This window comes from Cylas formicarius, unplaced genomic scaffold (assembly GCF_029955315.1).
Source record: "Cylas formicarius isolate icCylForm1 unplaced genomic scaffold, icCylForm1.1 PGA_scaffold_8__14_contigs__length_24414737, whole genome shotgun sequence".
NCBI classification, from domain to species: Eukaryota; Metazoa; Arthropoda; class Insecta; order Coleoptera; family Brentidae; genus Cylas; species Cylas formicarius.
The window spans coordinates 2,474,526-2,490,752 of record NW_026844361.1 but is presented as its reverse complement, the minus strand read 5'-3'; the positions used below and the strand labels follow the sequence as shown (position 1 = coordinate 2,490,752).

General features: G+C 36.7%; 2 protein-coding genes across 5 annotated transcripts in view; one reads left to right on the top strand and one right to left on the bottom strand.

Annotated features, from left to right (window-relative positions):
• Positions 1–1,814: 1,814 nt before the first annotated feature.
• On the bottom strand, positions 1,815–11,271 carry LOC132705841 (cysteine and glycine-rich protein 2-like). 3 transcript variants are annotated; one of them, XM_060676759.1, is made up of 7 exons: positions 11,036–11,271; positions 10,429–10,661; positions 10,231–10,373; positions 5,727–6,005; positions 5,469–5,670; positions 2,112–2,241; positions 1,815–1,932 (listed from the first exon to the last, which is right to left on the bottom strand). In XM_060676759.1, exons 1-7 carry the CDS (start codon positions 11,124–11,126, stop codon positions 1,874–1,876), a joined length of 1,137 nt encoding a protein of 378 aa, XP_060532742.1. In that variant the 5' UTR covers positions 11,127–11,271; the 3' UTR covers positions 1,815–1,873. The 3 variants fall into 3 exon arrangements, with proteins under 3 accessions (XP_060532742.1, XP_060532743.1, XP_060532744.1); XM_060676760.1 differs by having other exon boundaries at positions 5,727–5,999; XM_060676761.1 differs by lacking the exon at positions 5,727–6,005.
• Positions 11,253–16,227, top strand: part of LOC132705839 (ankyrin repeat domain-containing protein 50) — a 103,169-nt gene continuing 98,194 nt past the window's right edge. For both annotated transcript variants that reach the window (XM_060676758.1, XM_060676757.1), the window contains exons 1-2: positions 11,253–11,408; positions 11,821–13,407. In XM_060676758.1, coding sequence (XP_060532741.1) covers positions 12,023–13,407 — 1,385 coding nt within the window. In that variant the 5' untranslated portion in view covers positions 11,253–11,408; positions 11,821–12,022. The remainder of the gene's footprint in view (positions 11,409–11,820; positions 13,408–16,227) is intronic.

The window sequence follows — 16,227 nt, the reverse complement described above, 5'->3', positions numbered from 1 at the left end:
CCCTATTATTATTTGCTTTTTCCATCATTTCAGAACAAACTGCTGCTCTTCTTTCTGCATCGAATTCCGGGAGCTCTGGGTGCTTTTCGTATTTATTCCTTCACATGCAGTAAATTGTAATAACATATAATAGCGCATATTTAGCTTTAATTAAAGAGCGTTTGATAACGTATAACCATCACAAATAAAAATATTATTACTGGTGTTTGATTTATTTCCTAAACTATAAAAAAATAATAATTTTGCCTTCATATTTAATTCAATAACTGAAGATTGGCTTATTAAAATTTATTCAAACTCGGCACATAAGTTAATCATACCGGCTCCTTCAAAAAGTTATGTTACAACTTTGCTATAAAATGTACAAGGGAGTCAATATTTGTACACCTAAAAATTTGCGTGGGATTTGAGGTGTTAAAAAATTCATTTATTTTAAAAATTACTTTTCCTGCCTTATAGGAGAACATGTCACAGCAGAATGGCTTGGCAAAAATTTATATTAAAAAGGTTGAAACTTTGTTAGAAAAAATGCAGTATTTCAACCCGGATAGACGACTGACATTTTTTCATCCAATCCAGTATTTTGGAACGTGACTTGGATATTTAATGGAATAGGGTCCAGAAAAAGTTGGAAAGACGATTCTCTACTAACAGTTCGGAAAAATATAATTTTTCATGCTGGCTCCAAAAATGGCTTTGTAAAGTATGTCAGTCTCATTTTTAAATCTGGCTGCAAATAGGGGGACTGCCATGATTTAATGAACGCTGAAAATGTTGATAGATGATTTTTTTATGGGAAAAGTAGACATTTTTCTAACCTATGAACGGAGATAAAAGTTTTAGTTTTATACCCACGGAAACTCTCATGTCATCAATATTGATATGATTTGGGAGAAAACAATTTATGGATTTTTTTTTAAATGACGGTTTAATCAACAGCTGTTACACAATCTTAGCGAACCTTCATTATTAATAATGTTCAATTCATCGTATCACTGTGAACTTGCTGAGGCAATACCTAATCAAAGTTGGGTCAAGCAGTCTCTCGTCGAATGGCTACAAAAAAAGGAATGTTCCATTTTAGCCAAGCTAAATGAAAGACCAATGTTAGTCAAACAACACACGCCAGAAATATGTAATTTTTAAATAATTTTCTTTGAATATGAAATTAATTTCAAAATTAGTCTTTTAAGAATGGACAAGTTGGCATTGGAAAATGGCCATCGCATTTTGCGGCTTCCGCCTTATAATTGCCAATTTAATTTAATAGTTTGATCAGATTGTAAACGGTATTATGATGCCAAAAAAGGTTCCATCTTTCCCCTAAAATCTGATGCTGTACTGCGTTTATGAACTGAAGCACTTGCTCAAGTAAAATAATAATAATATTTCTGATGAAGCATTGGGAGTTTTCAAAAATTAACCTATCTAATTGATATTTGTTTTCTCCCATATATTTGATGCGTTTTATTTTGGTCGTCTAAATACGCTGATTAAAGGCTGGTAAAGCGTCTTAGAGGCAGTCGTGAGTGGCGATCTCTCGATTGCAATAAATCTCTAGGAATTGCCCACTGATCCCCAACATTAGTTGGGAGCTCTAGAAATGGAGCTCAGCTATACCAGCAAATCCTTCTCTCACGTCCCCGAAGGTGGAAAATATCTCCAAAAACATCCGATTGCTCCCAAACCCGTGCGGTAAATTCCCGGAAATGCCCGAAAGTGGCTCGGATTCGTGGGAAACGAAACTGACGTGGTAAAGTGACGCTTCCCGCACGCTAGATCGGTGGGTAATTAGGTACTTTACAGACGGGAGTAGGAAAACGTTTTTTATTCGGTAACAATTATTATTTATTATAATGCAGAACAACCCAAATTACGAAGCCAGCCTCCCGAACCCGTAGTATTGGATTCCAAAAAAGTGATTGTAACATTCTGTAAATAAAACGTAGACAATGGGCAGGCAGGGCTTTGGATTACGAAAAATTTTATCGCACCCTACGTTGGTTACAGTGGTACGTAGCAACGCGAAATTGCTTGACAAATATTTTGAACCTTTTAATTTTAACCTTCATAGGGGTGCGATAAGAATTTGCGTCACCTCAATAACTTACGTTTGCAATATATTTCGCCGCATCCCTCGAAAACATTCTTGACGTCCAACAACTTGTTACAACAAAAGCAGGAGAAGCAGGATGTGTGGAAAGCGCCGCAGGATACCAACACCTTTTCTGCTGCGTATACCTCGAAACCATGGCAAATTTTTCAATTTAAGGGATTATATTATATTATATTATTGAAAAGAACACTTGATTGTTAGGAATGCACAATTATATTGACCACTTAATATATGGTGACATGATGGTGATAAAACAAACGGAAACCTTTAAAAAATTCTCCACTAAAGAGGGAAAAAAACCTTTGTAAAAATATTTATTTTTTCGGAAAAACTTTTTTTTAATCGAAAAATATCAATTTTAAACAATATGGCTTCATACCTGAATCTAAAACCATCTGACTACCAAATTTTTAAACACTAAACTAACTGCTTTAAGTGTAAAAATGGATGTGAGTGTTAGTGTTGTTAACTTTTTAAAACATAGCAAATTTTCTATATCTTTAGAAAATAAACATTTTAATTAATTAATTAATTCAATCTGAGTTAATAACAGAAAAGCATTAACACGCGTAATTATGTTTAAAACTACCGTTAAAATGCCGGTGAGGAAGTATGTTTTAAGAGTGTGTGTGAGTAGTAAGAATTAATTTGTGACCTACAAGAACGCTGTACCGCTATTTTGATCTAAATCTCATTCAATATAATGTTATCAATGGAGTCCAATCTAGAAGGAACTGGAAGTTTTCCTAATCGGTGTAGAGAAAATAGGAAGTAAACGTTAAACCGGAGATGTTATTCCATACGATAGCGGAATGATTGAATAGTGAAGCTGTGACTTGTTGAAAACTATTTAATGTATACTTTTTTGAAAACAGTGAATTCTGGAGTGGGTAAGTGATTTCGTCAAAAGATAATGTTGCACTGGCGACCTAATTGTGTTACCTAAAATGTTTTACGGTTTGTGTATATAGTATTAGTGAAGTTTGTACTTGGGTTTGTACCAAAAATCATATTTGGATGTTTTAAACATGAAATCGCAGCGTCTAGTAGTTACACTTGCTCGGAGGTTGGATTTGATACTAAGGGAAACAACATCTCGTGCAACTCAGGGCAGGAGAATAGCTTCTTGTTTAGATGGAATCCTTTGAGCCTTTAATTAAAAATTCTTTTGTACTGAAGTGGCTTTTACTTGATGAAAATGTAGAAAAATACAATTTCGACGACAATTTCGATATTTTACACACTGTTTCAAAAAGTAGAAAATTAAATTTACTAGAAGCAATGGAGATTAACAAGATGAGAGGTTCGAATGTATTACTTAATGACCAACTGGATTTGAATGGATCCCCCTTGTTAAATATCACATTAAGTAATTACTGTTTTGTATTTATAAACATCGGTACCGTTTGAAATTCGCATTTGATAAAGGCACGGTGTTGCCGAAACAGCTGTCATTTAAATATATTTATGTGAAAATCTGAACAACGTTTGTTCTTATTTAACTATTAAAAATTCTCTATTGCATGGGACAGAGACATGGAGAATTACAGAGAACAACAAAAGGAAATTGGATGCCGGTCGCTGGGAACATCCAGAAAAAGTTTGAGTACGTATGGGAGTAGAAAGATCACTAATGATAGACATATCACCAAACCGCACAAAACGAGGACGACCGAGAAAAACTTGGAAGGAGGGAGTTTCAAGGGCAATGAGTTCAAGAGACTTGAGAGAAGGTCAATGAGATGATAAAAAAGTTGTAAAGATTGTTAGGATGCACAATTTAAAATTATTTTAAAGAGTGGTTCAAAAAATCGTAACGAATGAAACATACATTTTTTAAAAATGGTACACCATTTTTTTAAACATTGTTCATAAATCCTTTTAAAATTATTTATTATTATTACCTAAAAGTTTTTCACATATTTTATTTTTTAAATAAATACTATTTGATATTAGCGTTATTCGAAGATAACGTAAAAGATGTATGCAACGGAATTTGAATTAGATATTACAGGGTGTTCATAATAAACGAATATATTTGGATGACATACTTTGTTAGTTGTTCTGAAAAATCTGACAAAAATCTACAACCTTTATCAAGTATATACCTATTTTTATTATTTAATTACTTTGGGATTTATTTTAACTTTTCCAACATTTGCTCTTCTTTATGTTTAACACTACTGCTGTAACATTAGTTGACCATGACAAAATGACATTGTCAAATTTTGACCTACAAAATGAGAAAATAAATTCATCAAATTTATTGTGGTCAGCAAATTTAAATAGAAAAATCAAGTTTGGATTTTTCTAAAGCTGAATTGATTAATATGATTTATATACTGCGTCGAAAAAAATACTTTATTGGCAGTAAGACTTTACAAGGCAAAGTACCCTAATAGACCAACTAGATAATCTCTGTAGTGTTTGATGGAACGGTTTGAAGCTAGTGGTAGGGGTATATTTTTTTGGTTTGAAGGTGGTGAGCCATAACTCGGTAGAAATACAAGATGTATCGTTGTGTAAACAAGAACAAGTATTTCTATTTGATTCAGGTACCGTATGTGGTTATCGATAATCTCTACTTCGCCATTTCTATAAGGCTCTATAATATTTACATCAATTATTGCCTGTCGATCTTTGGGCAGTCTTTTACAATCTGTAAATTTTGCAACTAATCTGGCCACAATAGTATACTGTATAAAATAGTTCCCACAATTCCCACAATTGACGATAGAAATGTTTCCTATCACGGTAATACTTCATTTTACTACTCTTTTTATTTAAAATAGAAAATTATGGTAGCTTAGCGTAAATGTGGAAATGTCGCATATATCACCAATCTGTCTAGCCTAATTAGAAATGTCCCTATACTAAATTTGATAAATTTAGGTCTAATAATTCCTGAGATATAAGGCAGTTACGCAACTTTTGACTAACCCTGTATAAAACTTGCGCATACGCGATAGAAACGACTAGGAACTAAACGGTTTATACGTTATTTCACCGGAAGAGAAGTGAAGAAATAAGAGAAGTGTGTGTGAGAGTCAAGAGGTAGGAGAGGGATTGTAAAAGAGGAGAAGAAATACACTTCGACGACTGCAGCAGGTTTTCCGCACCAACTGCTCCTGATAATCGCAATAATTAGTCCTAACCTAAGAAAAAGCGAAAATTTGAAAGGCCGGCTGCATGGCAAACCATGCTCTCTGACTTGTTGCATATCGCTATTTAATTTTTCCGGAATACTAGTGAGGCAATCATTATAACGAGTATTTTTTCCATGAGTTCCCCAACCCCGAGATTCGTTCATTAAATTATATGACGTGATTTCGATTACACCCTGTATATTTACCTTTCGCTTACATCTGATGCAGCAAGAGGTGCACGCGGCCCTCACCTGCGCCATTTTGCAGTCGCACGGTTTCGGCGAGTCGCACGCGCAGCGTTTGGGCTTCGCGCACGTGCAGGCGCGCCTCTCTGCCGTCGCGCCTCCCGCACATGCCCGTTTCGGACCGCATTTACATCTTCGAGTCGGCGAGCCGCCTTCGCAGCACCTGCAAAATCGTTTTATCTAGCCATTTTCTTTCATCGAAACCGCTTAAATCGTAACTGAGCGCGCGGACGACCGGATTCGAGAACGGGACAGCAACGCGGACAGCCGGCGCTAGGGCGCAACGGCGGACAGGCGTAAGCGGGACACAATGGCGGCGACGACTGGGGACGAGCGGGACAACATGGCCGGCAACTGCGGCAGTTTTCAGAGTCAGCCGTCAGGCTGCGCAGTTGAATGGGGCGGGGGGCGGCGCTGCAGTCGCACGGAGGCGGCGACCTCGGGCGGCAGGAGCACTGAGTCTCGTTCGGGGGGCAGCACCTTCCCGAGGCCCTAAAGCTATTTTTTTTTTCGCAGAAACGATAAGGGAACCCCAACACTTTTCGAACTTATCTAGGATTACGCGTCATTAGTGCTGACGCCATACACACAAAACTTTTAGATGTAATTATTGATGTTTCCTTTTAGCGGTGTTTTCCCTTATATTTTAAAATCAGGTCTAGTTATGTACTAACACGTTAGTTAAAACATACAAGTTGTCCAAATAAATGCAAAAGTTGCCGCCAAGACTAAAAGAATTAATTTACATTAACATTATTTTTAAATATAGACTGTGATTCCGTAAATATGTGGGAAACCAATTTTTTTTTCGCCTTGTATTTAACATTATATATGTTTGACGCCATTTCCGACAGCTGTAATTTTATTATGCCAACAATTTTGTAAAGTTATCCTTGTCTTGAAGTTGGTTCGAGTCGTTTATACAGGGTGAATCAGGATGGAAAATATTAATTTTGTATTAACATGTAACGAATGCTTTTATCTGAAAGAATTATGCTTAATTCGTCTCTGTAGACTTTTCGCGTTCTTCTCAATTTCTTGTCATATTTTCCCACGGTTTGAAAATTTTCCGTAAGTTTAAGTATAGGGAAATAGGAGTACTTAAGGGAAATATAATATAGAGCATCTTCCACTTCATTTTCTCTAGAAAATTAATATTTTTCATTTCGACTTACCCTGTATAAACGATTCGAACTCACTTCGAGAGAAGTATAGAATTAAGGGCTACACTACTTTATAAAACTGTTGGCATAATAAAATTAAAACTGTTGCAAATGTCGGAAAAAATATAGTTTTAAACACGCGCATAACCATATATGACCATAAATCCGAAAACACTCGGTATAGCCCATAACAACCTTACATTGGGTGATTGAGCATAAGGGAGAGTATACAGGGTGTTCCCTTTAACGACATACTTATGAGTAAATAATTTTAAATTATTTCTTTTAATCTCACCTATAACATTTGTATATTAATATTTTTCTCTAAAACAAATAAACGAGAGATATTACTCTTACACAACATTTGGACACCCTGTATATTTAGTTCAATGCAAAATAGAAGAACATAATGTTATTTACCATATTAGTACTAAAATAATATTGTTTTGACTATTTTTTATGCTTAAAATCTATTTGTAACTTTTGTTGTTAAAGGATAATAAAACAAAACGGACCCACTATTTTCGTACTCAATTAAGGCAAAATGTTCGAGTTTAAATCTAAAGAGAAAAAGAAGAACCATATAGAGAAAAGACATTTTTTTTCAATTAAACGCCCACTGGTTAGTGACCTTTTAAATTTGGATCTGGAATGAACTTGCTAAGTTTCCTCAATTATCCTGTTGGCTTCTTCAGAGCCTAACTGAAACTGACTCTCATTCTACCCTGTACCTGCTTATATATTATTATATATTAGGGCGGAGCTAAACGAAGGGCATGAGCGTTGTCTGGAATGAATGATTCCCATATTGGTAAAAGGTAAACACCTGATCCGCGGTTAAGATTGTTTGGTAGTTAAGAGATTTTTATGGGTTTTTAAAATTACGTTGCATGAACGTGTGGCGAACTGCTTTTGGGTTTACTTGTTTACTTGTAGTCTTAAGTTGATATTTTTCGTCCAGTCTCTCCAATATATTCTCTTCTTGCATGGAATACTGAAAACTCCTGGTGTCTCAAACCAAATTTTGTTTTTGACGGATCCGACAAGTGGTAAATCTGATTATAACATTATATTCCTTAAGAACTTTTGCGATTATGTGATCAGTGATGTTTTGAACCTAAGGAACGACCGCAATGGCAAGGATTGCTTTCGGGTTCACTTCTTTCTTTCTTTGGGGGGTTGGAAGATTGAGCTACATCCTCAGGAACTCCATTGCCATAAAGTCAGACGTTACTGATCTCAGCGTAACGCTATGGCTGCGCATCACAGGTGACTTCTCATAGAAGCAATTGCAGTGTCAAGCAATAACATTGTTAGAGAGAAGAACAGATGTTAGGTGCGATAGTTTTAGGGGTCTGCAAACATATATGCTCTAACCGATTTTTTTTGTGACAAGGCATTAAAATTGAATGGCCCAATCTTAAGTCTGATTATATAGATTATTATTAACATCAAAGAATAGGAGATAATTATTAATTTCCGATTCAATGATAAAACGTATGTCAGGGCGTATAGAGCGTTACAGAGGGATTCTTGAACATTCGAACAAATAAAAAAGTATCATCAGGGTAGGGTTTCCATAGTTTTGCTTTTAATTGGAAGATGTGATGGTGATGAGAAGTTTTCTGCTAATGTTAATAACATTGAGAGATCCATGAATAGGGAATGTGGTAAAGAGAGACTTTATCGTGTGGGTAAAATGTTTTAATTGTTCAATGAAGTGAAAGGAATTAAGTACAAAAATTTCAGTTTTCGCTGTGACGAGATTGAATATAAGAAGCTAAATAGATATATTGTTGGAAGGATAAATTGGTACTGACTTCAGGTTGAAGGGGTAAGTGGTAAATGGCTTGTGAATGTTAGGGAGTCTGTAGAAACGAAGAGTTTCAGAGTCGTGAGAGGAAGAATATTTCTTAAGTTAGCGATAAGAGCACTCTGTGTTCATGACTACCGTAAGATTTCCTTTATCTGTTTTTAAAAATGCATTGTCGGGATTAGATTTTAGAGATTTTAGAGCTATGCGTTCAGGCTTTGGAATATTAGATTTAGAAGGTTTGGATTTTTAACGGATTTTTGTGGTTTCAAAACGAATTTCTAAAGCTGAGAGGTTGAGAGAAAAAACAGTTCCAAAATAGCGGCATTGTAGACTTTAATTTTATTTTTAATTATTGAAAATGTTTAAGATTGATAATCGAGCAACAAACATCCACATCTACAGAATCTAGTGACATTTCAAAAAAGGCTCATTCTATGGTTGAAACAGAATATTAAAATTAACTTTAAAATAAATTACCGCTCGTTCCTAATTAACTATTAGATATATTTTATATTATTATGTATGTAATAAATTATTATACAAATGTAGCCCTCAGCATATCATTTATTGCAACTCTTATTTTCATATAAAAATAGTAATTTTTAATCCTTTCATCAATTTAGAAACACATGTTTAAATGCTGTAAAAAAAACACAAATTATAACGTCACACTAATGAAGCGCATTAATGATTTGCTAGAGCAGTTTTTTAGCTGAAAAGTAAGAACCCAATAACGTGACCTCAGCGAGGAAATCCAGTGTACTAGCTCTGGCAAATCTGTTGAATCTGTGATATTTTTGCTTTGCTTGATATTTTCCTAGAGTTTCGAGCACTTCTCATTAATTAAACCATCTTTAAACAAAAAACAAATTAATATGGAAAAAATGTTAAGAAATTATTAAATAGCTATTTTAACTTTATTTGCAGATTGGTACATATAAGTATTATGAAATTAAAAAAAATTATAGCTGACATGATTCATTTGGATGTTTTTAAGTTTTCACTGTTAAGTTCGTTTGATGAATTACTATCGGAATTGGAAACGAAAAAAAAATATTTCAAAAAAAAATTCAAAAATAATTTTAAGCTCTGCTTCAAAAATTTATGGAATTTATAACGCACCCTTTTCCACATTCTGAAAAAACATTTTTAAGCGTATTAATTTTTTATTTTTTTATTTCTTTAATGGTAATTACGGTGGGACAAAAATCTTCCAAAAATGATTTTTCAAAACCCATTTAGAAATCTTAAATGTACGCAAAATTTTCCATTTTGTCGTATTTCATATTAAGTTTTAAAACCTAACACCCTAAATTTAGATAATGATACTTTGCTTTCATTTTTTTACTTACTACATCTGAGAAATCATCAGAGAATAGAATTTGGTTTATGAAAAACGCTGTTCAAATGTAGTTGTTTGAATTTTTAGGGGCAGGTTCGTAGTAATGGCAGCAGAATTCGTAAATTGTTGTTAATTGTATTCGAACTAGTCCTCCGCACCGATAAAAATATAAAAAAAATAATATTTTCTTTCCAATTTTTCTATTAATACCCTTGAAAGAAAGATCCGTTAGAAACAGAAATTAAATAATCATTAAAGTTAAAATGGAGGCCCAAAGAATCTCAACATCCGCTGGGTTAAGAACAATATTCCATTCCCCACGAATATAACCTCAAACTTTGGCCCTATGATCCTGGCAATCTCTGCCAGTAGTGGAAAATAAAAAAAAACCTCAAACCTTACTTGCGCGCTTTATCTCTCATATGTGACCTATTGTAGTAGTTGGCAACCTCGCGCGGTATAGGAAACACTAAGCAATAATCATTTTTTGTCGCTTCCTGCCTGCTTGGGATGCATATGCAAGACTGCGCGGCTCTAACGGCACCCTAAAAGAGCAGCGACCAATAAAAGGCGGTACCAAACGACCCTGCTATAGTTCACTTCGTTCTTTGTGGGATTAAAATTTTTCAGCAAATTCCCGCACTCTTCTAGACGCTTGTCGAACGATTTACTCGCGCAACTCGGCGAGGAAACCACCCTGGTGGGTTTCTTCAACGACGGCGCGGAAATCACTTCGAAAAGCTTCTCGATCACGCAGCTGTAGCAGATCTCGCAAAACAACTCGCCTTGGAAAATTTTCGCTGTGCTTTTATCGAGACGTTTGTTGCATTGGTCTGGACACGAAAAAATTTGGACTTTTTATGCGTAGATACTTCGGTCAAAATGAATTTTCTAATTTACAATGTCATGTAGACTGGATGTTATGGAAACTAAATCGTAAAAAGAAAGGGCTGCGCCCTCTAGTATCGAGTAGCCAAACCGCAATAAGAGCCCATTATTTTTTATTTAGACCTCTGTTGCCAATTTCTTCATATAACTAAGGCACCGAATAAAATCGCATTCATCTACTACTCGGCAGATGGCGGCCACCAGGTACAATAAATATTTATTTAAAAAAAATGTCCCACTGCGCTACATATGCGACTTTCGTCCCAGTTCTTTTCCGTTATCGATCAATTTGACGAAAATAAGATTAACTTTGACTTACGGCAGGTGAAACAGCACTTGTGCCACACTTTGTTGAGCGAAATGAACTCCTCGGTTTTATAAATTCCGCATCCACATCGAGCGCAGGACATAATTTGCAGCCCTCGGGAATTCTCTTGACAAGGGTGTTTTCACTGGAAATTTTGACGAGGCGAATAATGACGTTTCGCCTTTCAAATTCACCGCTCTGAAATTCGGCGTCAGAGCGACGCGACGCCTGGCGGTGAACCCGACAACCAGTCAGTTGACAGCGAAATTTGCCATAACCAAAAATGTTTATCGAAAAAGGTGCATAAATAAATAGGTTGTTTAGTAAATGTGCCGCGATTTTCGGTGTAATTTCGTCTCGGGTGCGTCGTGCGAGCGAATAGAAGGTAAGTTTTTAGGTTGGTTTTGTTTTAAAAACGGTCTAATCGTGGGTGTCCTATTCCGAGTCTAGCGTAGCTATTTTTAGTTCAAATTTAGCAACATTTCAGAAATTTCCCCTCACACGCTGTGATTTTGTTAAAATAAACGTCCCTTTCTGTTATTTGACTGGGACGCTTCTACCGTCGCAAGGCAAAAGACCTTTCCAAACGGGCTAAAAATTTTTGCAATTTTTTCGGCGTTGTTTACCGCGAACGTATTTATTTATCGCACGGACGGTTCCTTTCCGGGCACGCTAAGCCTCCCGATGCGAAATTCAAATGAGAGAGTGACTCACGCATCTGACCTTAAAAAAATTAGACAATTAGCGTGAAATGTCAGGGGTCTTGAAGCTTTTACAACGTGTCCCCCCCTTTTCAGGAATATCGAAGGACTGAAACGAAAATGGCTCGGCCGCGAACGCTGTCCCGTGGAAACGTGCTAGGTTTAAAAATTCGGAGATAATCGTCGCCTTAGCGAACATGTAACTAAAATACGTAACCCTACACCATAAGACTGTAACCGGAAGAGGAGCACCATTGGCGTCCCGCTCGACAAATAAATATAGATATATTTTTTAACGATGGCGCAAGAGGATAGGAAGAAGTTTTATTGCCGCGAGTGGGCCTTTCAAAAGTTACTGCACTGTCTGGACCAGAGGCCGGTCTCGAAGACGTGCGGGGCACTGTTGCTGGGCAGCTCGGGCTGTGGCAAAACCACCTTCTGTTCGGAGCTGTGCTGGCCGTCGCAGGGCCCGTCCGGCAGGCAGCAGAGGGCGCTGAACCGCCGATTGCTGTGCTACCATTTTTTGCAGGGGCACAACGAAAAGAGCCTGTCCCTGAGTGAATTCGTGCGCTCTCTGGTCACCCAAATCCTGAACCATTCTACGGAAAGCCACCGGGAGCGCAGTATGCGCAAGAAACTGATGCAGGATAAGTCGAAGCCTGTTTCGCCGGTACCTCAGGAAACGTTCGGTCCTGAGACCGCCGGGGACGTTAAAAAAGCGCGCGCGATTCCGAATCTGCCGGTGAATCCGCGTACCGTCATCGCCGACGCGTACCTGGAGAAGTTAAAATCGGATCCCGAAATTCAGCTCGCGTTGCGGGCGAAAAACATCGAGACCAACCCGGACGACTGTCTGAAACGCGCGCTCCTCTTTCCCCTTTTAGAAATCGATCCCCCCAAGACGTCCCTGTTCATAGTCATCGACTCCATCGACGAGCATTCGTTCATTTACTCCAACTCGACGCTTACGCGGTCCAAACCGAGAGAACGCGCGTCCCAGTCGCGCACGATAGCCGAACTGCTCGCCAACCACCACCACCTGTTCCCCCAGTGGCTCCTCCTCGTATGCACCGCCAAAAAACAGTCCAAAAGCATCGCGAAAATGTTCACCGGGTTTCGAAAGCTCAGCTTGGACGATCTGCGCAAGACGCAGGTGGTGCGGGACGTCCAGCAGTACATATTGGCCAGGTTGGACCAGGAGAACAGCCTGCGGCAGCACATAAGCCGGGACACTGCCGAGATGCTCAACCAGCTCCACATCAAGAGCAATGGGTGCTTCCTCTATCTCGAGAAGGTGCTGGACGGTGTAGCCGACAACTTCATAGTGTTGAGGGAGGTACGGGAGATACCGGGTACCCTCAACGGACTGTACTTGTGGCTGTGCCAGCGGCTGTTCAACCGACGTCAGTTCGCGAAGGTGCAGCCGCTGTTGAACGTCATTTTGGCGGCGAAATGCGCCCTGAGCGAAGCGTTACTATTCGACATCGTCAAGGTGAACTACCCGAAGATCACCGTCGAGGATTTCAAGAAGCGGTACCACTTGCTGAAGAGGATCGTCGTGATCACCAAGCACGGATCGATCCGGCTGTTTCACCACTCCTTCGCGGAGTGGCTCCTGGACATCAAACACTGCACCCAGAAGTATCTGTGCAACATTTTCCACGGGCACTGCATATTAGCCATGTAAGGAATGATGTATTTTAACTATTTTTTTTTATTATACATGTTAGAAAAAAAGTTTAATACAAAAATTGTAGGGCTTATATTTATTTTAAATTTCAAGCCGTCGAAGTTATTTAGTAAAAGAATGAAGCAAAAATTTGGTCCAACAAATTTGGCAAATGGAAAAAGTATTAAGTAAATCGAACAGGAAAAAATGGTAGAAAATATTTTCGAGTTTCTGAAATGGCCCACGAATTTGTTTAAAACTCTATTTCTACTATCTGTTATTTACATGGTTTAAATGAGTTGAAGTAGTATTTTAAGGGGGACGAGACAAAATTGTTGAAATGGACGATTTCGTTTAATTTTGTTTGCCCTATCTCTGCAAGGAAAGTAGAGGGAGGGATGTTAGAAACATTTTCTTAAATACACGTCCATATATGCACAAAGGCTTAACGCGTATTAATAAACTTGCAGTCGTTGCCAAGGACTTTTCCTAGGCTATCATTCTTGCTATTGGTTACCTTGCCACCAGGGAAAAAAACTGAATTTTCCGAAACACGAATCAGAATTGTGACTTGTTTTGGTGTCATTAAGGTCCCAACAACCTAACAAAAATCATATTTCAATATCCTTATCCTAATCTAAAATTTGATTAAAAGGACTTAACGCTCAAAAAAGAATCAAAACAAATACCTTTGGTTGGTATGAAACATACTGACATAACTAGATCTTGATATCTTTGCCCATTTTCAAATTATTATTATGAACAATTTTTTCATTAGCAATTAGGTTTAGTCAACTAACCAAAACAAATAAAGTGTTGATGACTAACCAATTTTATTAATTGTTGAATTATTTAATCAGTAAAATGTATATCGAAGTAATCAGTATATATTATTCTTCGTTTCTTATACATCGATTCTTTCATATTGGATTTCGGTGAGTTTTGGTTAGTTTTGGTTAGTTTAGGGCATCTTTGATGCAATAAGTATTAAACAAATTTCAACTAATTAAAGCGGAAAGCAAATATCAGATAACAGCATAAAACATGATTTTTCATAACAGCATAGAAATGTAATATTTCCGGCAAAGAAGTTTTGTTCATTTATATTTTATTATTATTATTACCTTATTACCTGGTTACACGGTTAAAAAACGCCCAGAAAAAATTGGAAAACTTATAATGCACCACTAGCTTATCTCAGGTACTAGAAAAGATTGTACAAAATGTTAAATATAAAAGTTGTATGTTATATTTTCATGTATAGAGTCGTTACGCCGTGATCGCTACCAACTTTTGTATTCTAAAAATATATGAATCAGTGATACGCTATATTATTTTATAATGTCTTCTTGAAACTAACATGTGCATGATAATTTTTATTAGTTATTCCTATTAAAACAAAGGTATTATCTGCATTTGAATCGAAACGGAAACCATTCAAATTACAACGACACAGATTATAAAATAAGCACCGCAAAATATTATTTTAAAAGTTTAAAATAACAAATTAAACACACCGTGGATTTAATATGAAGAAGTTGTTATTATAAAATGTACAACAAGTGAACAACTATAGCTATCTTAAGCTATTTCATTTGAACATTCTGACAATCATCCGACGCTTGTAGTTTTAATTTCAGTATAATCTAAGATTTATTTTTGTTTTCTTCTAAAACATACATATATTTATTACATAAATGTATCAGTCGATAAGTAAATTCATCCGTTTGTTAATTCCCCAGCAGAATCTTATCATCAAAGAAGGAATCGTAAATTTCTGAAGGTGATTTCGTGGTTCATTTGCCAAGCTGTAATCACTGAAATGTAAACTGAAAATTCTTATTGGACTGTGGCTTTGTTATAACGTTATATTTGCGTATCTATGAGTGCCTATAAATCCAAGTACATTTTTCCAAGCGTGACACCAAGGACGAGATTGAATTTACGGGAAGCGATAAAATCGATTGAGAAAGTGGACTAGTGGATTTTCCCTGAAAAGAAAGAGAAAAAAGCTTTTAAGGTGGCCTCATCTAATGGACAACGAAAAAAAGACAGTCCCTCATTTAATTTACTGCCACAACCTTCCACTACGCAATACGCTTACTTATTTCGGTCACCGAGTAAAAGACGCGCGACGTTCGTTGCAAGCGCACCGTGTACCTTGTCGACGGTGTCGACCAAAGTTCGCCTACCGCCAACCTACTGCGAGAATAAGGACTTTGCGTATACTATTTTAAGTCGCTGAACTTCTCTTTCAAAGGCCAATCTAAATCATTATTAATATACATGGTGCTCTATTTGAAATAAGTTTGTCATGGTGCTCATACACCTAATTTTTTATTTTTAACTGAGACAAGTTGCCAGAATATTTTGGAATTACTAGCACTTTTCTATTGACACCATCGTGGTGTTCTGTTGGGAAGTTGGGATAAAGCTATTGAGGTGCTGTTATCAAAAGTCATATTGCTGCATTTCAGAAAATAGCACCAGTTGGAGAATATAACTTGTACTAGGTGTCCAGAGAAGAATGCAAAGTGTTTTAACTCGATAACTATTTATCGTAGAGGTTTGCAGTGATAAATTTTATTGTGAATGCGGTCAAAACAAAATTGTGGAAAAATCTTGGATTATCAATATGGTCGCCAGGAGACGTAACAACCATCTTAAAAAATTCAAAATTACATTTTTATTGAAATGCTTCCAGTAAAAAAAATCTCTACAAATTTACATGTAATATGTGACTTCAAAAATAATAATGTAAAAATAAGTACTAAAGAAAATTTAGTTATAAAATTTTATTCGTCGTTATTACACCCGTCATTATTCTTATCTTT

Excerpts from the sequence above, each read along its gene's own strand:
- LOC132705841 (XM_060676759.1), bottom strand. The coding sequence starts at position 11,126 with ATGTCCTGCGCTCGATGTGGATGCGGAATTTATAAAACCGAGGAGTTC. Across the intron at positions 10,374-10,428 it reads TTAATCCCACAAAGAACGAA|GGTGCCGTTAGAGCCGCGCA; the intron begins GTGAACTATAGC and ends CTGCTCTTTTAG. Across the intron at positions 6,006-10,230 it reads ATGAGAGATAAAGCGCGCAA|CTTTAGGGCCTCGGGAAGGT; the intron begins GTAAGGTTTGAG and ends AAAAAAAAATAG.